The sequence below is a fragment of the Dermacentor variabilis genome, chromosome 2 (assembly GCF_050947875.1).
Source record: "Dermacentor variabilis isolate Ectoservices chromosome 2, ASM5094787v1, whole genome shotgun sequence".
Classification (NCBI taxonomy): domain Eukaryota; kingdom Metazoa; phylum Arthropoda; class Arachnida; order Ixodida; family Ixodidae; genus Dermacentor; species Dermacentor variabilis.
The window spans coordinates 183,312,591-183,339,571 of NC_134569.1; the positions used below are offsets into that span (position 1 = coordinate 183,312,591).

Below are 26,981 nucleotides of genomic sequence, written 5' to 3' on the forward strand. Positions count from 1 at the left end.
CCACTTTTTGGGAGTTCGTGGCTACTTCTTACCGGCAGCCCTGTGCATGCCAGAGGCCACCAAGCTCAATTGTTGCTAGACCACGACATAGTAAGTGCGCTTCCCTTCGCTGCTCTGTCTGCATTCTATCTCTTGGAGCCCCGTGTGGCTGGCTGGATTGAAAGCCGTGGCCTTGAGTCCACATTTTGGGGCAGGACGTAGGGCTCGAACCTTAAGAGTCTCATGCTCTACGGGCGTAATGTTATGAAAACTCCGCCACAGCGCTCAGGCACAGTTATTTTCACGCCTGCGGCGACTTCCAAACAGCTGCACATATCTGTTTGCTTCACTGATTTTTATCAGTGATCTACCAATGCTTAGATGTCCGAGCTCTCGATATTTATTTACTCTGTCTTGAAACACTGAAACGCAGCTTCCGGGGTGTAATACCGCTTGCAGCAATAAGTGCGGCATTATAAAACGGTTCGTTTGTTATCGAAGCAGCGCACTTACATTAAATTTGAAACTTTATTTCGCATTTTCCTTTTTACACCAAAAGAAAACGCAAGGGCAGGAACGAAAAGCTGCACAATCGGAGCTTGACGGCGTTCCTGTCCCCTGTCTTTGACGAACAGTTGCAGCATTTTCACAAAGAGAACATGTTACATATGTACAAAACACTTTCATATTATACAGACATTGATATTCACGTCAGAACATTTATAACATCTATATACGTATATTCGCATGTGTATCTACACCAACCCAGTATCTATACATATTTGCATCTGTACATGAATGCATACATCTGTATCCAGAAAAAGTGGAGGAAAAAAGATCATGTACAAATGATAATCAACACCTTAAAAAATACACTTTAAAAATACCAACAATTCTACTCAAGATGTAACGGCAATGTTCAGCGGAACAAAACAAAAAAAATTAATGCGGAACGATGGAAAAGAGATTTGGAACATGTTAAAAAATAACATGAATAAAAATTAAATAAAAAGAAGAAAATTTCAGATATTATCTTTTATAAAATTTGACCATTATTAATGAAATTTAATTTCAGTGCCTTTCTCGTAATAGCATTTAGTTCGGTGTGGGAAGCATGTATCATGTTTAACATTCTCGGCACCTGGTATTGCAATCGGTTGAAACCATAATTAGTTCTTGTGAAAGGTAACACCCACTGGCTCTGTTTTCTGAATTGATATAATGCTTCCCTTGATTTGACTAAGTTGCACAAGTTTATGAAAGCTTTGTTGTTACAGCAATAATATTTTTCAATTTTAAGACTAGTTTATAATCATAAAGATATTCAATACGAAGCACATTAAGAGCACGAAATATCTCGAGTGTATGTGCATCAAACGGTGCGTTGACAACATGTCGGACAGTTTTCTTTCGTATTGTTTTTAAGCTTCGTATGCTTGCTTGCGATGTCGTGCCCCACACGTGGTTACAATAGCTAACATGTGAAAGGAAGAGACTGTTATATAATACCAGTTTTACCTTAGAGGGCAGTATGTGTCGTAATCGACAGATTATTCCGCATGCTCTCGCCAAAGCAGACATAATACGCTCAATGTGTGTATCCCAAATTAAATGTTTGTTAAAAATTACGCCTAACGTTTTGACATTATCAACTAATTATATCCTTTCTTTGCCGAAGAAAACAACAGTATCGCAGTTTACTTGTTTTGTGGTGGCGTAAACAACAAAGCCTTAGTTTTATTCGCATCAATTGCTAATGAGTTTAGATTACTCGACTTTTGCAGTAAGTTTAAAGTTTTATTTGCCATATTTGTAAGTTGCGCAATATCAAGGGATCGGAAAAAGAAGCTAGTATCATCCGCATAGACTATGAATTGTGAATGTTCACTAATATTCGTTATGTCATTAATATAAATGTTAAATAAAATGGGTCCGAGTACACTTCCTTGTGGAACGCCTTGTGTTAGTTCTCTTGCTGATGAAAGTTTTTATCCAGTTGCGAGGCACTGCCTTCTGTGCTCAAGATATGATTACAAAAGTTTAAGGGGAATCCCGCGAAGGCCATAATGGTTTAATTTTGATGATAGGCCGGGTTTCATAGTTAGCCGAATCGAAAGCCTTGAAAAAGTCAACTAATACACCTAGAGTTAACATATTTTTCTCAAAGTTATTTAATTTTTTTTTTGCGTCAGCAAGGCAAGCTCTGTAGACATTTCTTGCCGGAAACCAAACAGCATATCTGTTAGGATGCTACGTTTATCACAAAATGACTTAATTCTCGGGCAAATGATCTTTTCGAGACCTTTAAAAATCACAGGAAGTACAGATATTGGCCTATAATTTGTTAACTCGTTTTTGTTTCCGGACTTAAACATAACAATCACTTTCGCATGTCGCATTTTCTCAGGGAAGACGCCGTTTAATAAGGAAATGTTAAAAATATGAGTAAGCACATGTAACAAAACATCAAGCGTAAATTTAATGGATTTAATCTGTAATCAACCTAGATCGCGCGATGTGCTGTTTTTTAAGGACATAAAGGTCGAGTATACTTCTTCTGGTGTAACAGGTTCAAGAAAGGCAGTGTAAGCATTGGGAGTACCCAGAAAGGAAGTCGCATTTATATCATGCGTGCTTGGTGTTAAAGACGTAAAGTGTTTGTTAAATGTCTCAGCTAATTCTTCACCACTAATTGCTTTGTTATGAATTGTCAGCTTCCAGCAGTAGAAGTTTAATTACTTCATGCCAAATGACATCGCTCCTAGTTCCTGCTCTATCAAAAATGTTTTCAAAATGTCTGTTCTTGGCATAACACATGTTACACATCTTACACGTACGCGTACACACAGAAAGGACATACATATCATGGCTCACCAACTATCCCATCAGTATCATTTAAGATTTGTTTGTGTCACAAATAATAAGTACACATACCGGGGTTGCTCTCGTGCACTACATTGTAAAAAACAATTGCAGCAAAACAGAGAAGGAAAGAACTGGACAAATGTCTATGAATCACAGGCATGTGCAGAAGCGCAAGTAAAAGAAAAAAAGTGCCGACAGAAAGACAAAGCTGATGTGAGCATTACGAAGAAAGGAGATCATTATAAAGAAAAACCTAAAACAGAACACGCACACTGAAGAATCCACGAGCAGACGGCCAGAACGGCTAGGCCCGCATTTCATGCAAGCATAAATTGAGCAGGATGTGATTTGTGCCGCGCATGTGTAGACAACAGCGCACTTGGTGGCTGAGTTGTGTTGCGAGTCCGCAGAGGAGCCGCAATGCGCCGTTCCTATGCAAGCCCTATATATGCGGCGTGTCGGAATTTCTCATAGAGATTTGTAGAATGCTCCGAATCTTACTCCATATACGCACCACCTGCCAGACGACGCAGCTCCCAGCACGAGCGACCATTTATTTTGGTAGAATGGAGCCACGTCAGGCTTTTAAGTTAAAAAGAATGAAAAAAATCCGAGTCGCGGTCAGTGAAACGGCCTATTTTTCCAACGCAGCCTATGGAGAAAAAACGCACGGCGAGCCGGATAATGATGAGAAGAGACACAAAAAAGCCAAAAAAAAAAAAACACCAGCACACGTAGAGGGAGGCATAATAAAGTCGAAATGGCTACAGGGGGACAGCAGGGATATACATCGGTGCAGTTTGCAGGGAAATGGGAGATTGCGCAAGGGAGCGACAAACGACCAAGCATGAGGCATTGCACAGGCGAAGGCCTATATATTAATGTACATGTACTCGTCAACGAAAGGAAAGCTTCCATTGGAATAGACGTGGACACAAATTGCGTCACATGCGATGCGTAATAACGAGTCGCCCGCAGGAAGGAATGCTATAGGTACAGGTCCGAGCGAAACAAAAGAAAATACAGATGAGAGACCCCCGAATAAACGCATCGCTTTGCCAATTAGCTCGTCACGGTGGTGGCAGGAAGACTACTGGTGAACGTTGCGCACTTCAAAAGCCCCACCTTCGCGCTTCGCTGGTTTTCTTAGCGTCATCGTCAACTTTTTTTTTTCTTCGCAACAGCGCGCCGCGAACTCACGTAGTGGAGAATTCACTTATGACGCATTGCGACACACCCTTTGTTCTCTTCGTGGCGCGTTCGTGCCATGCACACCGAGCTGGACCCGTTTGTGCGTCATTTGCCTCGATCCAAGCGCTCACGCGTCTGCACAAAGTCTGCACGCGGTCCCGGCTGGGGTGGGGCACGCCGCAGCTCGTGCACAACTCAGGAGGTTCTATTCTTCTCGAGCCATTCGACGTGGGATCGCTCATTGTCACGACGGTGAGTCTTCCTGGTCTGAATGAATGTGTGCACGGATGGATGATTTGCATATAACGACGACTAGTTGCGGCTTGTCGGTAGCGCCAGGGCCTTTAACGTCACTTCCAGTCCTTGGTAGATGCCAAAAGTACACATTAGCGGCCGAACACCGTATGCATGGATTGAAATGTCGCTCAAACGATGACGTAACCATGGCGTTTCGTCGCAGATATCGTGGCACCAAGTCGCGCTCCAATACAGGTGCTTGATACGGGTACTTGGTGCGGAAATATAAAATTTGTTTCTGACTAAATACGTGTTTGCCTTGCGGAACACTCTAGACGAGACGGGAAAGCTTATGAAATGGCACCCGCATCAACTTTCTCAAGCTGTCTGCCGAGGCTGCACTGGAAATACCTTTGCAACCAGCAGTGTACACTCCCCCCCCCCCCCTTCCTTCCAGAGGTCGGCTGACCTCTGCAAGGAGGGGGGTTACAGCCTCCAAGCCATCGCTCCTTGTCGGCACGCCGTTGGTCGCGCTATATTTTCGCAAGTAAAACGGCACAAGTGCGACATTATTCTATACACAGGCGCACTTTCTTCAACTCTTGGGGCACAGGTCGCTTGTTTCCGGAAGGACTTTGCACCAGAATGCCTCAGTCGCAACGCCACATTAGAGCTGAGCAGAGCAATTACGCACGCAGATGGACGAGTTCGTTCTCGTTTATTGTCAACCGTATTATTCGGTGCGCACCACGGTGACTAAACGAGTATACCAAGCTCTAGCCTGGCGTTACCATCGCATGGCGTTGTGTCCTCGTTCTTCACCCGTCTTGAGCTCTGAGTTATTCCTTGCGAATGCTTTTCGCATTCTTCAAATGCACATTGATAACAAATCTAGCCATAACTCTGCCAGAAACGTTCGTGCTTGCCGTTATATTTTACTCTTATACTAACTACGTATACAGCCGCTATGCGTCGACTGAGCGGCGCTCGTAAAGCTGTCAAGATACCCAATGTCACCAGGAAAAAAATTTGCCACCGCAGTTCGCAGGAAGAACACGTCGGACACAGTTATCTTTAACAAATAAAGTCCTACAGATACTTTTTTGATACGCTGAGTTTTCATATCATAACGTTATTTAGATGTAACCTAACGTAAAGACCACAGGAATGTACTTGATACGATGGAGCAAAATTTGACTTGAGGATAGTTCAGAAAAACAACCAATAAGTAAATGTTCTATGCTAATTAATGTCTAGTGTCGAAAACATTTTATAGTTCTTTTTTGCTACGAGCGTGCACTCCATGGCCGGAAACAAAGATCGTCATCATCAGCAGCAGCAGTTTCATCAACATCATCGTCGTCGTTGTCGTCATCGTCATCACCATCCTATTTTAATGCCTATTTTAACAAGTTATAACAATTTTCCTTGATGTATAGAACGGTGCTCGGGATTCTGTGGAGTCGAAGCGCTTTTGGTGTATTATGCGCGTGAGCACTTTCCATTGTCGATGACACTTGCCCCTCCAACGCATTAATTTTTATTTCTTGTTTTTTCGTACGTCGCTGGTAAGAAGAAAGATCTGTCAGCCGTTTTATAATCAAAGATGCTGACCCGAAGGAAACGAAACGAAAAGCCAAAACAGATATTGATGCGCAGGCTATTTCATATGACTCGCCGTAAAGGGTATAGTTCCAATTCAGGTAAAGCTTGCAATAAAGAGAGTTGCACGAAGACAGCATCGAAGTCGAGGACCATGCAGACGACTTGGCTGTTTAAATAGGCTGTTAAAACTGTCCAGTTAAAATAAATATATAGTTTTTAAGTGCCAAAACCACGACGTAATTATTACTATCTTCGTAGTCAATTTTGATTACCTGGGGGTTCTCTAACGTGCACGTAATGAATGGTAAACGTACGTTTCTGCATTTCACCCACAATGAAATGTTTCCGCTCAGGCTCGCGATCATACGCGCGACCTCATGCGTAGCAACGTTACGACAAGTTCACTAATCCACCGCGGCTTTCATTTAATTTTTTCTTTATTAGACTAAGCCACCACGGCGAGTCGTGAACTGGCCATGACTGCTCTTCAACTTCATTTTTATTTCGCTTCTGTTTTTTTTGAAATCTGTCGATACTTGCAGAGCTATATGCCTTTTTTATATCGCACAACGTGCCTACTTGAACTTTCTGCGAAGAGTTTATGAAGGCTATTCTACTGGTATTTTCATTTTATTGCTCTTTGTTGATCTCTGTGAGCCGGTTCAATATTTATATGTGCTGTTTGACTGAGCGAGTAGTCACCGGCATCACGCATGATGCCAAATTCTCCAACACGTTTATATATAACACGCTGTCACGTCCTCACGATTTTTTATGCACCTAAAGAAAGACATGTTGTGTTTTTCACCGACTGTCACGCGCAATGTAGTGACATATAGCCCTAATATTTGTTTTTCTTAGTTTTATTTTGCGGACGTGGCTGCACATGGCGCGTCCGCGCCCTTCCTATCTTGGAGATAACTTGTGCTGGGTGCGAAGGCTAGCCGGTGAGGGATATCTCATGGCTTCGTGTGCGCTGCGTTCTACTGGTTCGCGTTGAAGCGAAAGGCAGCACGAAGGGCAATTCGCTCGCGGCTGCTGCCGCTCGGCATCCCGCCAGCGTTCTGACAGCTCACCGAGTAAGATGATTTCATGTTTGCCTGTGCGCGCGACACGGTGCTTGTTAACTTAGTTTGAAAGCGAATGTTTACAGCAGATTATACAGCTAATAAAACTACTAACCTTGCGGCACATACCTGTCTGATAATTTGCTGTCCCAGTAAATGCTTCGCGGCTCGGGCGACACTGCGACATTTTTATGTTAGCAACGCCCATAGGGTATTTCCTTCTAATAGCACATATATTTTCGATGCTTGGCGCTTAATGCTTCGTTACAGCAGTCTTTTGTCAGAACTGAAACATTCGTGTAACGCAGCACTAAGTGCCGACGTAAATGCGTATGTTAGCAGATGATGATGATGAAAACGTTTTATTTAAAGAAAAAAAAGGAGAGGGGAGTTAGGAGAAGGGTGGTCGGATTCTTATTCCGGAATTCCGTTGGCTAAGGTCGCCGCCCTAGCTCTTTCCACGAGGGCTCGCTGGTCCTTGAGGGTTGAGCTGGACAGGGCTGCCTCCCATCCTTCCCACGTTGGCTGTTTTATAGCTTCGAAGGCACTATTAGCCTGACAGGCCCATACCATATGGTACAAATCTGCTTTCTGCCCGCAGAATTTACACTCGGCCGAAAAAGATTGGGGCTCAATAGCATGTAGCTTGACTGGGTTATTAAATGACAGTGTTTGTAACCTTCGTAAATGACATTCTTCTGATTTGTCTAATCCCTTAGTTGGGCCCGGGTATTTTCGTCGCGATAAGCGCAAGTGTTTTAATACGTCTGCATAAGTTATTAATGGCACTGGGAAGTCCGAGTCTTCGGGGAGGGAGGAGGAGGGACCCCGGGGGAGAAAAGCTCGGACGGCAGCGTGTGCACGCTCATTTCCCTCTACACCCTCGTGACCTGGCACCCAAATCAGCTCTTTGCGCGAAGCGAAGACTGCAAGCTAGCGGTGCAATTCGGCCCCGCGTGTAATTTCTCTATGCAGTTTGCGAGTCTGTAATGATGTATTCTGAACTAGGATGCGAAGCCGCCATGGCGATCGCCGCCTCTTCCAATTCTGCAATTTCCCTGTGCCGAACAGAAAGTCCATTGACCGTCTGCCCTTGATGCACCACCGATATTGTGGAGACTCCTCCCACCGGACCTTCAGCATTCACAAAGAAGGCTCCCTCTAATTTAGAATAGATCTGGTCCATCTTCTTGGCTCTTCCCCTCCGCCTTGCTTGATGATATTCTGGGTGCAGGTTTTTAGGAAGGGGCAGTGTCGCGAATTTGCCCCTGCACTCTTTCGGAATGTCTTGTCTTGTTGCCGTGTAGTAAGGACAGCTGATATTTAGGTCCTCTAGTACCTTGCGTCCCGTTTTCGTTCCTGCCAATCTGGCATATTGACTTAATAGGCGGGCCTCAATTATATCATCTGTTGTATTGTGCACCCCCAACTGCAATAAGCGTTCTGTAGATGTTTTGACCGACAGCCCTAGTGCCTTCTTATATGCTGTTCTGATCATGACATCGAAATGTTTTAAATCGCACCTCCTCATCCGAAGGTACGGAGCTACGTACACAATTCTGCTGAGTATAAAGGCTTTGACCAACCGAAGAGTGTCGTTCTCCATCATCCCTCTCGTTTTATTGGTGATACGTGTGATCATTCGCATTACTTGTTCGCAGGATGTACGGAGTTGAGTAATCATTGCTGCGTTGACACCCTTGTTGTTAACCAGTAATCCCAGGATACGCACTGTCTCCACTTCAGGGATCGCAGCATCGTGCACCCTAATTTTGACCGGGGCTTCATCTTCTCGTCTGCCCATCATTAGAAGTGCCGATTTTTCCGGAGAGCCAGGGGCAGCTTGCCAGCTCTCCAGCACTCATTGATATAAACCGTCAGCTGGCCTAGCATCTTCTTGTTCATGTTGGCGAGCAAGCCGAAGAAAATATCTTCGCGACGTTGTTAAAGCCCAACCAATCTTTTCAAATGCAAGTTTTAGAAAATGTTTACCACTGAATTATGTTGGTGCACTGCGGTGAAGTTGAGCAGATTGCCGAAGAGACAATGTCCAAATTTCCTGGACGTGTGAACTATATACTTATTCACGAACTCCATCTTCGGAATTAACACTTTTGATAACATTGCAGCTTTTTTAAGCCACAGTTAATTTGTTCACAAACTGAAGCGTCGTCATTTTTTAGAACGCGAACATTTTTTATCCGTTACACCTTTTATCTCCAAGGTTCTACACATTTGAACCAATAGGATGACCGCCTGAGGTGTTGTGGTGAATAAATTAAAGAAAGGAAAATACCATGTCAATAAACATGGCAGCCAATATCTGTCGTAAATTCAGAAATGTCTGCTGTGCACTAGAGCGCACTCATAACGCCGCATGACAATGTGAAGGGATGTGAAGGGACTGCATTCTGTCGGTGACCACCGACAGAATGCAGACGTTAAGCTAAGCAGCATTGGGCTCGGTCAGTACTAGGGAGGGAGGATGTAGATGTCACAGCGGCCAGTTTGTGCATGCTGAAATAAAGATGAATGCCGTAAAGACGACGGAATTTATTTAGTTCGACTTATTGCGCACAATCATGTACAGTATGGCCCACTCGTTAAGGGTACACGTACGATTGGAAACTGACCCTGTCAACCTTTAACAGCTGAACTCTGCCGAGTGAGGCTAGCTTAGCAGGACTCTTTGAGGAACTATCAGACGTTGTTTGGGATATTATCGGCCTTAGTGAGATTAGAACTGGTGAGGCTTATACATTGCTAAATAACGGCCATGTCCTCTGCTGTAGAGGTCTCCCTGATAAGAAGCAATACGGGGTAGGATTCCTAATTCATAAGGATATAGCGGGCAATATTGACGAATTCTACAGCATTAATGAGAGGGTAGCAGTAGTCGTAATCAAACTTAATAAGAGGTATAGATGAAAGGTGGTAAAAACCTACGCTCCAACATCTAGTCACGACCAGGTGGAAGTAGATCAGTTTTATGAAGATGTTGAATTAGCTGTGAGAAAAGTGCAAACTTGGTATACAGTAGTAAAGTATGACTTCAATGCAAAAGTCGGAAAAAAGCAGGCGGATGAACAGGCAACTGGCAACTAGGGCGTCGATTCTAGAAACGCTAGAGGAGAAACGCTGTAAAAATTCGCAGAAAGGAATAAGCTGAGAATAATGAACACCTTTTTCAGCAAACGTAGCAACAGAAAGTGCACCTGGAAAAGCCCTAATGGTGAAACAAGAAATTAAATTGATTTCATACTTTCTGCTGATCCCAGCATAGTGCAGGATGTAGAAGTGATAGGTAGGGTAAAGTGCAGTGATCATAGGTTAGTGAGGGCTAGAATTCACCTCAGTTTGAACAGAGAAAAAGTAAAATTGGTCAAGAAGAAACAGGTCCACTTAGAGGCAGTACGGGCTAAAGCATGCAAATTTAGGCTGGTACTTGCAAACAAATATGAAGCCTTAGAACAGATAATAATATTTGGGGTTTTACGTGCCAAAACCACTTTCTGATTATACACAGAGAGATGATGATGATTACGTAGAGGTAATGAATGAAACCGTAACGAGGCTGGCTTCAGAGGCAGCAACTGAAGTGGGAGGCAAGGCTCCAAGACAACCAATAGGCAAGCTCTCCCCACTAACAAAGGACCTAATAAAGAAACGACAAAGAATGAAAGTGTCCAACTCAAGAGATAAGACGGAATTCTCGGAGCTGTCAAAACGGATCAACAAGGCGAAAATAAGTGATATTCGAAATTACAATGTGAGAAAGACTGAAGAAGCCGTAAAAAATGGACGCAGCTTGAAATCATTAAGAAGGAAACTTGGTATAGGACCAACCAAGATGTATGCACTGAAAGATAGGCAGGGTAATATAGTATCGTAATGATATCATCAGCAATCTCGAAGGTATAATAAAAGCATCGGAAAAATTCTATACTGACCTGTACAGTAGCCAGAAGACTCAGCAGAACTCCATTCGAAACAATAATGAACAGGATACACAAACTCCTCCTATAACTAGAGATGAGGTCAGAAGGGCCTTGCAAGACATGAAACGGGGATAAGCGGCAGGACAAGATAGAATAACAGTCTATTTAATCAAAGATCGAGGAGCGATAATGCTAGAAAAAGTGGCGGCTCTCTATACAAAGTATCTATCGACTGCAAGGGTCCCCGAAAACTGAAAGAATGCAAACGTTATACTATTCCACAAAAAGAGAGACGTTAAAGAACTGAAACATTATAGGCCCATTAGTTTACTCTCAGTATTATATGAAATATTTACCAAAATAATCTCCAATATAATAAGGGCAACACTGGACTTTAGTCAACAAAAGTAACAGGCTGACTTCAGGAATGGATACTCTACAATGGATTACATCCATCTCATTAATCAGGTTATCGAGAAATCCGCAGAATGCAGTAAGCCTCTCTATGTGGCTTTCGTAGATTACGAAAAAGCAGTTGGTTCAGTAGAGATACCAGCAGTCATAGAGACATTGCGTAATAAAGGAGTACACACCGCTTACGTAAATACCCTGGAAAATATCTACAGAGATTCCACAGCCACACTAATTCTACACAAGAAAAGTAGGAATATACCTGTAAAGAAAGGCGTCAGACAAGGAGACACAATCTCTCCAATGCTATTCACTGCGTGCTTGGAAGAAGTATTCAAGCTATTAAACTGCGAAGGTTTAGGAGTAAGGATCGACGGCGAATACCTCAGCATCCTTCGGTTTGCCGATGACATTGTTCTATTGAGCAACACAGCAGACGAGTTGCAACAACTGATTGGGGACCTTAAAAGAGAGTGTAAGAGCGGGGTTGAATATTAATATGCGGAAGACAAAGATAATGATGAATACCCGGGCAAGGGAACCAGTGTTCAAGACCGCCAGTCAGCCTCTAGAGTTTGTGATGGAGTACGTTTACCTAGGAGAATTGATCAGAGGGAACCCTGATCATGAGAAGGGAATTCACAGAAGAATAAGAATAGGTTGGATCACATACGGCAGGCATCATAAGCTCCTGACCGGAAGCTTACCATTATCATTGAAAAGGAAGGTATACAATCAGCGCATTTTACCTGTGATGACTTATGAGGCAGAGACTTGGAGACTGACAAAGAAGCTTGAGAACAAGTTAAGGACCGCGCAAAGAGCGATGGATCGAAGAATGCTAGGCATAACTTTAAGAGAAAGAAATAGAGCGGTTTGGGGGGGGGGGATCAGATCGCAAACGGGTATAGACGATATTCTAATTTACATTAGGAGAAAAAAATGGCACTGGGAAGGTCATATCATGCGCAGATTAGATAACCGTTGGACCATTAGGGTGACAGAATGGGTAACAAGAAAAGGGAAGCGCAGTAGAGGACGGCAGAAGGCTAGGTGGTGCGACGAAATTAGGATATTTGCGGGTGCTAGTTGGAATCGGTTGGCGCAGGACAGTGGTAATTGGAGATCGCAGGGAGAGGCCTTCGCCCTGCAGTGGACATAAAATAAGTAGTCGTTGATGACGATGATGATGAAACAGTATTTACTTCCACGTAATTGGAACGTTTGTTAGCTTTTAAAGCGAAGCTTTGTTTGCCTCTTCCTTCGCCTTTCCCACTTCCAGTGCGGCTGCGGCTGTCTGGCCCACCTCGTGGGGGGGGGGGGGGGGGTTCAAAGCGTGTGTATGCATGCCAGTAGGCCGACAGAGCTGAAAGGCGATGCGAGAAACCCGTTTGGAGCTTTGCACTCCGTCGAATGTGCACAATGGCCTCTGGAGCTCCCTGGGCGTCGCAATATTAGCTTATTGACAGCTGCACTTATCTGTGATCCCCGCAAATGTGTTGCAGAAACTGCAGTGCTTAGCTTTCTACAAACCCGCAAGTCCAGAGGGAAGCTAGATATAATGTAAGAAAGGAGAGGGGAGAGGTGACAGAGAATGGGTAGAACCGATGGAGTCGTGAAATGAGTGAATAACATCCTTGCCACTGTTCGCTCTGAGTTCCCATACAAAGGGTGGTGGTGAGGGTGACGTGAGAAGGCAAGGAATGCCACTCCTGTAGACATGACAGCCATGACGGGGAAACGGGATAAATTTAAGTTCAAGGTACGGGACGGCACGTTTCTGCTATTCCTCAAAAGTAAACGCCATGTAAATTTGTCAAGCGGTCAACTTACGCAGGGCGTGCAGATGCAGAGCAGCATTAAAGCATTAAAGGGTCCAGGCGACACTACGGAAGCGGTCGCACGTCAAATCAACACTTCTGTGCCCACCGCGGTAGCTTTGCGGCTGTGGCATTGATCGAGGTAGCGGGTTTGATCCCACCCACGGCAGCCGCATTTCGACGGAGGCGATAAAAAAATAATAACCGTTGTGCACTTACATTGAGGGAATAACGTAAGTACAGCGCAATAATATTAAGAGAAGGAAAAACAGAGACAGGAAAGAGCACTGACCTTCAACTGAGCTTCTTGAAGAAATTTCGGCCACTTTTATTTATTTATTTATTTATTTAGGGGAACGCTAAAGTGCATTTAGAAGGGTGATGGTTTGGGCTACTTGGTTTCCGATTTTAGATTTTCGAGTCCTCCTTTTCTTGCGTCCCTTCTTCATGATTCGCGCTGTACCGCACAAGCTAAGGTACACCACGGTATCAAAATTAATCCGGAGTCCGCCACTACGGCGTGCCTCATTATCCGATTGTATATTTGGCACGTTCAATCCCATAATTCTATTAAAGTTTAATGCTCCTGGCGCTGCCGCGATGCGATGTGCCATGTGAGGCAACGAATGTGCTCAACCCTCTCAGAAGTTATGAATGGCGTACAACAATGCCTCAAACACCTGACCTCAGTGTTCTGTGTACTTCTGTTAAGCAGCGAGCCATGTTGTAAAAATAGTTGGACCTCTTTAATATTCATTTATCTTTATATGATGTTCAGGTGCAGCAGAGCTATTGGCCTATAGCAGAAGTGGGGAGACAAACAAACATTGAAAACTTTTTTGAGGCAGAATATACCTGAACCAAATAAGACAATGAGAAACAAGGCATCTGTATAGGTTCCTGTGTGGCCCCTGTGTTATGCAAGATATTTTTGTCTAAATTTGACAGAAGGCTAATGGAGATCACAGTTAACGACGAGAGTGCTTCGCCCGTTACGATAAGTAGACGATTTTCTTATCATTTTAAAGTTGGTGCCCTGCGACTGTTTGAAAACTGTGGCAGAAGACATTTTAGCGCATTTCAAAGGGTCTTCTGACACATTGAAATTTACCATTGCACTCTCTAAGGAAAAAAGCATTATTTGTTTAGATATAACACTAACTTATCGAGACGAGAGCCACATTTGCAGGATTGACTCACCTAGAACCGAGAAGGCTTTGCTTCCATTTGAATCAAGCCATTGTAAGTTGGTAAAAAGAAGTATAGCCACTTTATGTTTCCGGCGTGCGCTGCAGAAAGGCTGCTGTCACGTCTTCCAGGAGAGCCTTGACCGTCAAGTTCAAAGGCTAACCACAGCGGGTTTTCCTGCATAAGTGGCTAAGGCGGGTAGCCGAGAGCCTACGTGTAAAGCTTAAAAGACAAAACAAAAGCGGCCAAAAATACGACAAAAAAAAAACGAAACGTTCATGTGGTGCCTTATATTAATAAAGTGTCGCACAACATCCAGAGAGTCGCGGGGACACGTGGTGTATACACAATTAGTGGTTTCCGCTCTTTGTAAGCTGTCAGGACTGTGCACGCGCATTGAAAATGCTGGAAAGAAAAAAAAAAGTTGCCGGCAAAACGAAGCATGGGGAACAAATATTTTAAGTGCGCGAGGCATGTTGTCTGCAAAATTCTGTTGGAGTGTGGTAAGGTCTACATCAGCCAAGCAGCTGATCTCAAGGAGCTGGTCACCTGGCATTTCACTGTCGTCAGTGTGACTGGGCACCACTGTTTCGAATTGTGACTGTTCATGGCAGGCGCAGGACAGAAACCGAAGCGGAAACACTTGAGGCGTTTTATGTCAGTGTACAAGAGGAAGGAAAATGCGTCGGTGCTCCTCTAATCTCTCTGAGCGATAAAGAGCTTTAAAGATAAGGAAGTAGAAAGTAGAAATAGACAAAGCAAAATGGTGTGCTCATTAATTTAAATAATATTGTACCTTGCTAAGAGCATTGCGCATTCGTCGGCGGTTTCATGTTCCAGGGTTGATCCGTTATTTTTTTTTTTCGTATTCATGTCAGTTGGTAGACAAAGTTTGTGGTGTCCCTTCTTTCCATCGTGCTTGTGTCTCAGTTTTTTCGGTGGTTTTCTCAAGTTTCAGAATGAAAACGCATTATACACCTTATAACAGCAATGTATCAAAGAATACAGCTATTCCTAAAATCCAACGCAAGCGAAAGAAACCAAGAGTGAGACGGGTAGGGGTCAAAAGCGTTAATAATCGCAAATTTTTTCAATGAAATTGAGCAATGGCAAGGAACGTGTGGAACCAGATAACGGCTTTAAATAAATTAGGAGGACGCTTAAGCTTCGCGTTCAAGAGTGGAATGCGAAAGCATTCCAAGGTTCCCGGCAACTGCAGTTCATGTAGCCGTAATCTTTACTGGGAAACGCGGGCGGCGAATGCTATACATGAAGGCGAGCTTTCTATAGTCCGATACAACTTAAACCTGCAGTGAAGCCCCCCCCCTCCCCCCCCGCGCCCTCATAACCGCCAGCCATCTTTCCTCCGTGAGGCTGCAAATAGTTCGTACTTCAAACTTTTCGTGTTACCTAAATGAGGCGGTAACCACAAGAAATAAAGTTATAAGCGCGTAAATGCTTTCACTCGTCTATTACAGTGGAACGGCGAAAGCCCAATTATTTATTGAACTGAAATAAAACACTAGCTTCGCTGCAACTATGTTACGTTTCACATCAGTAGCCAGTGAGGTTTCACGAGTAACACGGGCTCAGCAATGAAATGAATTGTACTGAGGACTTTTGAATAGTGGAATGCTCAGACTCCATACGCTTTGTCCATGTCCGTTGCACACCTCCTGGCTTCCGCCAATGAAAAGAATTTTCGAGAACAACAGACGCCGCGGTGGTATTGAGTACGACGCCATTTTGAAAAAGTCGCATTACGACGACTTTGTTTACTTCTGCGATAGGCTAACGCAGTAACACCACGCCCCGCGGTCCATGTGCTTTGTTGCCAACTGCTGTTTTTTTAAAGGGACACTAAAGGTTACCAGAAACTCAAGTTAAAGTGGTAGAGCAATGTTCTAGAACGTCTAAGGCGTCAATATAATCGCGAACAGAGCTTTAGTAACCGAGAAATTGAGGTAAATGCATGACACGATTTGAGACCCCCCAGCGACATTCCGGTACTAGCCCGATGACGAAAGGTCTCCTCATAATTTGTGTTACTAATACTCAACTACTCGTATTAAAAATATCATTTCATTCGATTATAAGCCGGAAAAAATGCTACTTGTCTACGTCTATTCGATTCTAGGAAAGAATAACATTTTGACGTTACCCTTCAGTAATATGGGTGTTCGAAAGGTTTCGTTTTCGCTCGACTCTGCGCCGCGCACGCTTTGGAGTTTCAGTAGTTTCGTTATCGCGTCGTGCTGTGAGGGTTCTGCTCGCGAAACTTTCATTTGGAACAAGCAGCGAGGATGCCACGTCCATGTGATGTCGTGGGAAGCCCTCGATGCTTTCCCGCTCCGGAGAGCCGGTGTCGAGGCCGCCGTCGTAGTACGCAACGACGCCGGCAGTGCGAGCCCTCAGAAGCAGGTCGCGCTCGTCGGTGCTCAAATCGCTGAAGTTGAGCCCACCATCGCGAGCCAATCTGTCGGTGTCAGGGTCCATTGCGACGAGCGTCGAAGTTAGCGTCATAGAATGAAGTACCAGCTTATGGGCGTCTTGCGCTGGAGTGTGAGGTATAGTAGCGGCGCCTGGTGGCGGTGCGGGAAACGACATCTGGGTCGTGCCAGCTTGGGTCGTATTGAGCCCTGGCTGTGGCGAAGCACGTTTCTAGGCCGAGTTTTGCGTCGATTCGCACATTTTTATGCCCTGTTGCGAGTGCGAAAAGGCTCGTCGCTTCTCATAGACCACGCCGACCACGCTGCGAGCTCGCTGCAGCCTATAGTTTAACGAAAACGGACTCTCCGTGTGCCGTGGGACGTAACGTGGGACGTAATTCGTTTCTCCTTCCGCTAGCCACCATACTCCCGCTTTCGCTCTGCTGTCGGCTCTGTCTTGGCTCTGTTTCTGGCCGCGCGTTCGCGTTTTGCGCAGAAAAGCCGTAGCGCCGTCTGCGGACGCCGTTCTACTCACCGATGGCGCAACGTCACTATGAGACCATGATGTCAGTTCTCCTCGATCGGAGGGCGGGCGATTTGAACTGCGCTAGAGGTACGCGGACGCTTCAGAACGCATTTTCTCTTAAAATAAGTCTCTCCTTGGCACGAAACAAGCGTTTCGAGGTTTCTGGGATGGTATTTCAACAGTCCACGTTGACTTAATAGTAACCTTTAGTGTCCCTTTAAGCTGTATCCTACTATAGTAGAAACACTGCCTCTTGGTTGGGCCGCAATGGATGGATCAATGGACGTTATTAGCGTCCCCTTTGGAACGGGGCGGTGGGTCGCGACACCAAGTTCCTGCTATTTTACTGGCTAATGTCCTACCTAGGTTGAAGAGAAAAAAAAAAAAACTCACCATGAATTCCCATAACCAAAAAAACGATGCGGCGGAGGCGAGCGCCATCTAGAGGTGCTTGCAAGGAACAGGGCGCGCCGCTTAATGGCCTCTAAGATTGGCGCGCGTCGGCGCGCGCCCTTCTCGGTGGCCATGGTTGCTTTATGAATGGTAGAAATGCCGGTAAAGGGGTTCGTGTTTGAATTTCCGCGTGACAGTATTCAAATTTTTCAAATTATACGACGACGCTGTCCTGTCTGTAGGTTGTGTTTAGGTTGTATGTTACGATTTTTCTGACACATGTTACTTTGATGAATTCGATTAGTTCAGTAACGTCTCTGCGCCCCGCGGAGAGCCTGGGTAGTTGTGATCCAGAATGATTTTTCGGCAAGCGACGTCTGAAGCCGACAACTGATCTTTTGCGACATGGGGCCCTTAACGCTATCGCGTTAATATTAGCGGAGTGAGAAAAAAAAAACTATCTCAAGCTATTAGTGCGAGGATAAAAAGAAGCGCTGTTAAGGTTGTGATTGCGACGAGCAGATTAATTGGCTGCGAAACTTATGCGTTTGCTTTCAGCGAGAAGGGAAGCTTTATTAGTAATTGAATGTAATAATTCTAAGGAGTTGACATGCCGGCAAAAGGAAAGTGGTCGAAAGTTTACAGATAGGGCAACTGAGGTTGGCGAAAAATTGCGACCATGCCTAGGGAAGACGAAATAAATATCATTACTTTGTTACCTTCTATCATAACTATAAGGGTTCCAAACTATCGGACCATATTCTAAAATCGGGTGGACTAACGATTTATATAATCACAGTTTAGTATCTTTAGGTGTGGAAATGAATTGGCGACGTAGATAACCCAACATGCTTTGGAACCGTAGCGTAAACCTGGTCTATGTGTTTGTGCCAGGAAATGTTAGGTGTAAAGACGACACCTACGTACTTCAATTCTGATAAACTATTTATACAACCGTCATTGCAGGAATAAAGAATACATGATGGAGTTAGTTTGGCGGCGAATGATATTAAAACTGTTTTATTAGGGCTTGTATTCATCTGTCATCTGCCGCACCATGTACAGAAATGTGTCGTGCAAATGAGTGAGGAAAGAGTCATTGAAACGGTGACAACCAGTTGTACTTCTAATTAAGTCGTAAAAAACACTCTCTCCGGCATATAACGGGATGTTCGACGTAATGTTATGTGGGTGGTCGTTAGTATAAATTAAAGAATGCAGCAGCTCGAACCGGTTGGAATCTACACACAGCGAAGCTTTCTGTGAGCGGATAAAGAGTCGAAACACGAGTTTGTGTTGATTCAATGTCTGCACAAAGTGACACGGAAGGTTTTATTCGGGCATTGTAGAGAGGCTATTGCAATGCCGCTGCCGCTGCTGCGGATGCGAGGAGGCGAGCTCCTACTGGTGGGGATGCAAGGAACCCAGTGGCGCGCGAACTCCGCTGTGATTGGTTGGCCTATTCGGCAAGAGAACAGCCAGGCCGCAGCACTCACGCTCACGAGACCCAGCGAAGTTCGCAAAGAAGAGCTTCGCTTTTAGTAATGCCTTCTGCTATAGGGGGAACGGTTACCACGAACAAAGCGGCTGCATCAACTAAATATGAAATATAAAGAAAAGAAGCATCAAGTAACAAATGAACGGGGGCGCGCGCTTTTCGGTCACAATATAAGTTATTTGGCGACAAGTATAGGTTGCTTATTGAAAATCGATGCCGCCTGTAACCACTTCACGCTCTTTAACGTTTCTCCTTCCCGACCGCAGGGATCTAAAATGTGGAGCCTGTCGGTCATCGTTCTATGCTGCGTCTTCGTCGCCGCAACTGCTCAAAGTAAGTCTCGTTCTACTATATATGCACTCCTTTATACACTCTGTATTCCTAAGTGTAGCAAGAATATTGCGAACTCGAGGCAGAGCATACGGCGCTCTCACATCGGGCGTCCAAGACATGGAACAGGGACAAGTGTTGGTGCCAATTATTGGGCCGATCGCGTGCTCTATAGACTTTCCGACGCCGGGTGTAGCAGCTTGCCCACCAGGGCCATAAATGGAGGTAGGCAGGCTTTCCCGCATATCTCGCTTACTTTAACCACGAAGGCAACGTTCCCACAAGTAACAGCACTACTACAAGCCGAGATATGCGTTGCGAAAACTTGGACTGTGCGAGGAATGGAGTGCGACCGAAATGAGGTCGCCAGCCTGAATGTTGACATTTTAACTACGATTCCATACTGAGGGCTGCAATTTTGGATTGGTCTAGTAAGGTTTGTGAAGAAGCGCACATGCAGATTAATTTTTCATTTTGTTTTGTTTGTTTGTCTGTTTCTTTTTTCTTTTTAATAATTCTAGCTATAGTTTTGGCCAATTAATTGCGCACCACAACACCAAAACGGAGGGAAAAGATAATGAAGCCAACTTGGTTTGTACGTTTACTCTCGACTTTGTTATCCAATATGACGGACAAAAAAAACAATTTGTATAACAAAAGAAAAAGCCGTAACTGAAGCCGAATCCCTGACGTCACCAGCACAATCAGTGTAGTCACTATGGCACCAAGGAACAAAACTTTAAAAGAATATAAAAAGACAGCAAGTACCATCGCCTCAACCACCGACCATGACGTCCCAGCGGGCCCCGCATGTACCTCGGCATTACGCCTGTGATGGTAGACGAAGAAAAAAAGAACAAAGGAACAGGTACGCTGAAATAAATGGGTCAAGTGTACCCTGATGTTGCTGTCACTTAAAACGGAGATAGGTTGGGCTGACTGGTAATAAGCTGCGACAGATGTCATTGCGCAGTATGTGCTTCACGCTATATACCTCTCCAACAACTGCTGCAATTCTTTTATTTTCTTGGGTCTAGCAATCGAAAAAAAAAAAAACAGTGTGAGTTGTCCGTGCCCATGTGCATGTCCGCGTATGTATGTACCCTAAAGTGCCCCTACCATAATTGTGAATATTCATGGACCCCTACGAAAGAGCAAATGATGGCCATTTACGCACAGATTAAAGGTGGCACAGTAAACAATAGAGCGATGGCGCGCGAAGGCATCAGACGCCACTGCTAAGTAGTGAATTTTGTTCCTCCCATAGGACCTTCACGACCCAAGAGTGGCTGGCTGTCAAGTTCAGCAGCCCACTCCATCTTAATCGCGGCGTCCTAGTTGCAAATGTTTAAACCCGGTGCACTGCTACTTATGGGAAGCATCACTGAGAGGGAGATTAACAGCCACAGAATGCTGAGAACTCACCAAATGTAACTAGTGCGGAAGCACTGGTCAATATCAACAAGGGCAATCTGATTCGAGCACATAGCAGTTACCGAAGACGAATACCGTTATTCATAGTGACGGTAGTTTTGCTTAATAACATCTAGAAACAGCGGTAAGAGAAAGAGCGTGAATACGCTGAGTAAATGCGCCTCACGTTGGCCTAAGATTGGACATATTCATTGCAATTCCCGGTTTTGTCACCACGTTTTCACATACCTCGCGGATATCTGCGGCTGAAATTGTGCGGCGCATTTCAGGCAGCCTCTACCCGTCTCTGGAAGGCGTGACCGAGGCGACACCTGCGCCGGGATTGTACGCCGCCGTGGTCAACTACCTGTTCGACCAAGTGCTCAAGGCGATCAGCCAGTCAGGCGCCATCGACCCGCTGACGGTACCCAACACCACGCGGAGCTTCGAGACCAAGTTCATCGTCAAGGTGCAGGCCGAGGCGGGACTCTACTCGGGACGCCTCACCGGCCTATCCACCATGAAAAGGTGGGGCAGCATGTGCAGTGTTTCGCTGCTTGCTCCATTGTCGCGAGAAAGCAGAATACCTTAAGAGGAAGCTTTAGCTCCTGTCATCATCATCATCATCATCATCATCATCATCATCATCATCAGCCTAGTTACGCCCACTGCAGGGCAAAGGCCTCTCCCATATGTTTCGATCCGACTGCTGGTACGATCTGTTGGGAACTCGGCGCTGACGCCCGTGGTTGTACCTGGGTCGCAAGCCCCAAGGGTAGCGTTGGCCTGGCGGCCTGGGGTACAACTCGAAGCATCCGAAGGTCCCGGCAAAGCATGAGTCGACTGGTAACAACGAAACAACTTGTTTATTTTAACATCGCAAAGAGTTGGCGGTCAGGTTTGACCGAAGTAGAGAGACGGGAGAGCACTTCACTCAACAGAAGAAATCGGAGCCCTCCTTTTGGCGTCCGGGGGCAGCTGTTTTTATACTCTCGCAGTTGAGGGCAAGAAGGAACCCCTCAAAAGACGAGCACGTGAATGTACAATGGGCTAATGGTGACGCACACTGTCGTGGCGCTGCGCACGATCTCGTAGCACCCTGTCGTGGCGCTGCGCACGATCTCGTAGCACCCTGTCGTGGCGCTGCCGGTCGGACACAATGACTGGAACGAGATCCCTGCTTTGGCATCGCCTGTTTCGGGCCCAATAACTGGAATGAGATCCCTGCTTTGGCATCGCCTGTTTCGGGCACAATGACTGGAACGAGATCCCTGCTTTGGCATCGCCTGTTTCGGGCCCAATAACTGGAATGAGATCCCTGCTTTGGCATCGCCTGTTTCGGGCACAATGACTGGAATGCGAGGAGGATCCCTAGGCGGTCGCATCGCCGCAGACGCGCCTGGAAACACCTGGCGATGAGTGTTGCGGCGACGACGATCGGGCCAAAATGTCTGCCGCCCCGCCGCAGTCGCGCCGGCAAAACCACGTGTCGCAGGCGAAACGCAACAGACCGCCCCGCCGGGGGAAGGAGATCCCGATGGACAGGGGACTGCATCCGCTGTCCGGAGGGATGTCGCTCGATGATGCTCATAATCGAAGTCGGGCGTCCCTCGACGTCTCTTGAGCGCAGCGCACAGAGAAGGCCTCGTTCTCTTGTTCAGGTTCGCACGGGACACTGCAAAGTGACTTCGGGAGAGTTCACATTTTTGTTCTCGTTCCCGGCAAGCGTTAGAACTACGCTGAAACTCAACCGCTCAGTCAGCAAGCACGGCACAACCCTCACTAAGCCCTGCCAGGCTCTTTCCCCTTTTTATACCACTGCCTAGTTCCTTACAGTAGTCTAGCATCACTCAGAACGCGTCCACAAATTGAAAAATTGCACTAGAAAGCATATCATCACTTTGAAACACTAAACAAAAGCAATATGTTAAAAAAAAATCCTGCCTCAGGAAGAAAAACATCAGTAACAAACAATTTTGAGGCTGATTCCTACGTTAGGGGCTTCGACTTAAGCCATCGGCGTTACCGTTGAGACTCCCCTTTTTGTAACGCACCTCAAAGGAATATTGTTGTAAAGCGAGGCTCCAGCGCAGGAGGCGGCCATTTTTGGGAGAGATGGTCTGCAGCCATTGGAGAGGGCAGTGATCCGTCTCAATGATAAACCTCGAGCCGGCTAGATAGCATGACAATTTCTGAACGGCCCACACGAGACACGCACACTCTTTCTCGGTGGCGCTATACGCCTGCTCACGACTGGTCAGCTTACGACTAGCATACAGGACGGGGTGTTCTACTTCTCCATTTTCCCGTTGGCACAGTACAACGCCCATGCCTCGCTCACTAGCATCGCACTGAACAATGAACCCTTTTGTATAGTCTGGCGATCGTAGCACAGGCTGGCTTGTTAGGGCACTCTTTAGGGCGCTAAAAGCTCTTTCCTTGGTCTCGTCCCAGACGACTGTTTGAGGCTCTGTTTTTCTTAGAGCATCCGTCAGGGGAGCCGCGATATCAGAGTACCTAGGGATGTACCTCTGATAGTAGCCGGCGACACCTAAGAACGACCGAATATCGGTCTTTGTGCGCGGTTGCGGAAAGTCTCGCACAGCGGCCACTTTTATTTCAAAGGGGCGGCGACGACCCTGACCAATCACGTGACCGAGGTAGACAACCTCGGCCTGTGCTAACTGGCACTTAGGAGCCTTGACTGTCAAGCCCGCTTCGCGCAGGCGGGTTAGCACTGCCCGCAAGTGTGTCATATGCTCAGACCAGGATGCGGAGAATATCGCTACGTCGTCTAGATACGGTAAAGCGAATTCTTGCTGTCCCCGCAACACTTTATCCATGAGACTTGAAAAACAGTATGGCGCGTTCTTCAAACCAAAACTCAACACTTTAGGACGGAATGTTCCCATTGGTGAAATGAACGCCGCATACCTACTAGCCTCTTCTGTAAGTGGAACCTGCCAATAACCCCTGACAAGATCTAGGGTGGAAATAAACTGAGCGCTACTAACTTTCTCAAGGCGCTCCTCGATGTTAGGGATCGGATAAATTTGATCCTTAGTGATGGAATTAAGCCTGCGGTAGTCGACGCAAGGACGAGGTTCCTTGCCCGGTACCTCAACTAAAATCAAAGGGGAGGTATAATCACTCTCACCTGCCTCAATAACACCGAGCTGTAGCATTTTCTTTACCTCAGCCTCCATAATATCGCTCTGGCGGGGTGACACCCGATACGCCTTGGATCGTACTGGCTCTGTGGAGGTAAGTTCTATATCATGAGTAAGTACAGAAGTCCTACCAGGCCTCTCAGAGAACAGACCTTGAAACTCTTGTAATAGCTGGTGTAGTTCGGTTTTCTGCTCAGGCGACAGCGGTGCTTTACTGATAAGGTCACTAATGACTTGACCGGGGTCTTCCCTGTTCGTCACTGAGCCTAGTCCCGGAAGCTCGACCGGAAGCTCTTCAGGAACGTTTACCATCATGCACACCACTGCTTCCCTTTGTCTATAAGGTTTGAGCAGATTACAGTGGTAAACTTGCTGTGCTTTCCGCTTTCCTGGCAGACTTACCACGTAGTTAACGTCCGACAGTTTCTGAACAATTCGTGCTGGGCCCTCCCACTGCACGTCTAGTTTGTTGTTTAGCGATGTGCGCAATATCATGACCTCATCGCCAACCTCAAAACGACGGGCCCTGGCTGTCCGATCATAATAAACCTTGGCCCTCTGCTGGGCCTTTGTCATTGCTTCACCTGACAACTCCTGTGCCCTTCTTAAGCGTTCGAGGAGCTTAAGCACGTACTCCACCACGACTGGGTCGTCGCCCCTACCTTCCCACGATTCTCGAAGCATGCGAAGCGGAGATCGAAGCGAGCGACCGTACACGAGTTCAGCTGGCGAAAACCCCGTAGCCGCATGCGGCGCGGTCCTTAAAGCAAACATCACCCCAGGCAGACACAGCTCCCAGTCAGTTCGATGTTCAAAACACAACGCTCTCAACACGCGCTTCATGACGGAGTGGAGCTTCTCAACGGAATTCGACTGTGGGTGGTACACTGAGCTGTGTAACAGCTTTACCCCACACCTTTCGAGAAAAGTTGTCGTCAAAGCGCTAGTAAACACTGTGCCCTGATCTGATTGGATTTCCGCAGGAAAACCAACTCGCGCAAATATGGACAGTAGTGCATTAACTATCTCAACTGAGCTGAGTTCTTTAAGCGGCACTGCTTCAGGGAACTTTGTCGCTGGGCAGATCACAGTCAAAATGTGTCTGTACCCCGTGGCTGTTACCGGCAGAGGTCCCACTGTATCAATAACGAGCCGTCTAAAAGGCTCCGTAATGATAGGTACCAATTTCAACGGCGCCCTCGATTTGTCCCCTGGTTTGCCCACCCGCTGACAAGTGTCACATGTCCTCACGAAATGGTCTGCGTCCCGAAAACACCCTGGCCAATAGTACTCTTGCAAGAGACGGTCCTTAGTTTTCTTAACTCCTAGGTGTCCGGACCACGAACCCCCGTGTGACAAGCGCAACAGATCCTGACGATAGCATTGAGGCACGACCAGCTGATCGAACTCCACTCCTCTGCGGTCTAGATACTTCCGGTACAGGACTCCCCCTCTTTCCACAAAACGCGCAGTTTTCCTGGCGATACCTTCTTTGACATTGCAGCGCACGTTTTCCAGGCTGCCATCCTTTTTTTGCTCGGCTATCAAAGCCGACCGGCTGACTTTTAGCAACCTATCAAGTCCGTCTGACGTAGGCGCGATGAGCAAATCAGTAGATAGCTCTTCTAACTTTCCCGTGTCGGGCGTTTCCTCTCCAGTATCTGGCGCCTTTAACGTTACAGACTCAAGTTTATTCAGTTCGGGCGTGCTCGGCATACCAGCTTGCTGCGCCTCTGACCCTTTTTCGTTGTTTGATAACGTCGGCCCCGCAACTACCGCCTTTGCAGCGAGCTCCCGAACCTTCGATCTGGTTAAGGCCTGAACACTAGCTTCACCAAACAAAAGCCCCTTCTCGCGCAGGAGGTGATCGGACCTGTTTGAAAATAGGTACGGGTACTGGGGTGGCAGCATAGATGACACTGCGGCCTCCGTCTCAAGCGCTCCGAAAGGTCCTTGAATAAGCACTTTTGCTACCGGCAGACACACGCTATGAGCTTCCACGGCTTGCTTGATCCATGCGCACTCGCCCGTGAACATATGGGGTTCTACGTAAGATGGGTGAACTACATCCATCGTAGCTGCGGAATCGCGAAGCACTCGGCACTCTTTCCCGTTCACGAGGAGGTCTCGCATGTAAGGCTCGAGAAGCTTCATGTTCTCGTCCGTGCTGCCTATTGAAAAAAACACAACTTTTGGTGTTGTTTCCGGACACTGCGCCGAAAAGTGACCCGGCTTCTGGCACGTATAACAAACGCCCGCTCGCCTCATCTCGAACCGCTTTCTGCGTTTGGCTGCCGCCGTCTCTTTACGTCTGGTCGGATTGCTTTCACTCGCATCCTCACTACGCGTGTCCCCCTTAAATCTCATGGGCGTGAACCTTGGCCTCTCAGACTTGGAGCCAAATTCACCCTTTTGACCGTCCTTAGCTCCGCGAGCTCGACGCGTCACAAACTCCTCGGCTAGCTCAGCGGCTCTAGCCACCGTACTCACGTCTGGCCTATCCAAGACCCAGTATCGCACGTTCTCCGGTAACCGACTATAAAACTGTTCTAGCCCGAAGCACTGCAGAACTTTATCGTGGTCACCAAACGCTTTCTCTTCTTTGAGCCACTCCTGCATGTTCGACATAAGCCTATACGCAAACTCTGTATATGACTCACTTCTGCCTTTCTCATTTTCCCGAAACTTCCGACGGAACGCCTCCGCAGACAGCCGGTACTTTTTTAGCAGACTCGATTTTACTTTGTCGAAATCCTCTGCCTCCTCTCTATCCAAGCGAGCGACTACGTCGGCCGCCTCGCCGGGTAACAAAGTGAGCAAGCGCTGTGGCCACGTTTCCCGAGAGAACCCCTGCTTCTCGCACGTTCGCTCAAAGTTAACCAGGAACAAACCAATGTCCTCTCCAAGCTTAAACGGCCGCA

General features: G+C 46.4%; 1 protein-coding gene across 3 annotated transcripts in view; it reads left to right on the forward strand.

Annotated features, from left to right (window-relative positions):
- LOC142572991 (mite allergen Der f 7-like) overlaps positions 1–26,981 on the forward strand; it is a 131,380-nt gene that overhangs the window by 80,279 nt on the left and 24,120 nt on the right. For 2 of the 3 annotated variants that reach the window (XM_075682478.1, XM_075682479.1), the window contains 2 exons: positions 19,414–19,480; positions 21,181–21,418. In XM_075682478.1, the coding sequence (XP_075538593.1) occupies positions 19,423–19,480; positions 21,181–21,418 (296 nt within the window). In that variant the 5' untranslated portion in view covers positions 19,414–19,422. Of the gene's footprint in view, positions 1–4,047; positions 4,288–19,413; positions 19,481–21,180; positions 21,419–26,981 lie in introns of those variants that run through there. The other variant, XM_075682477.1, reaches the window with a different exon arrangement.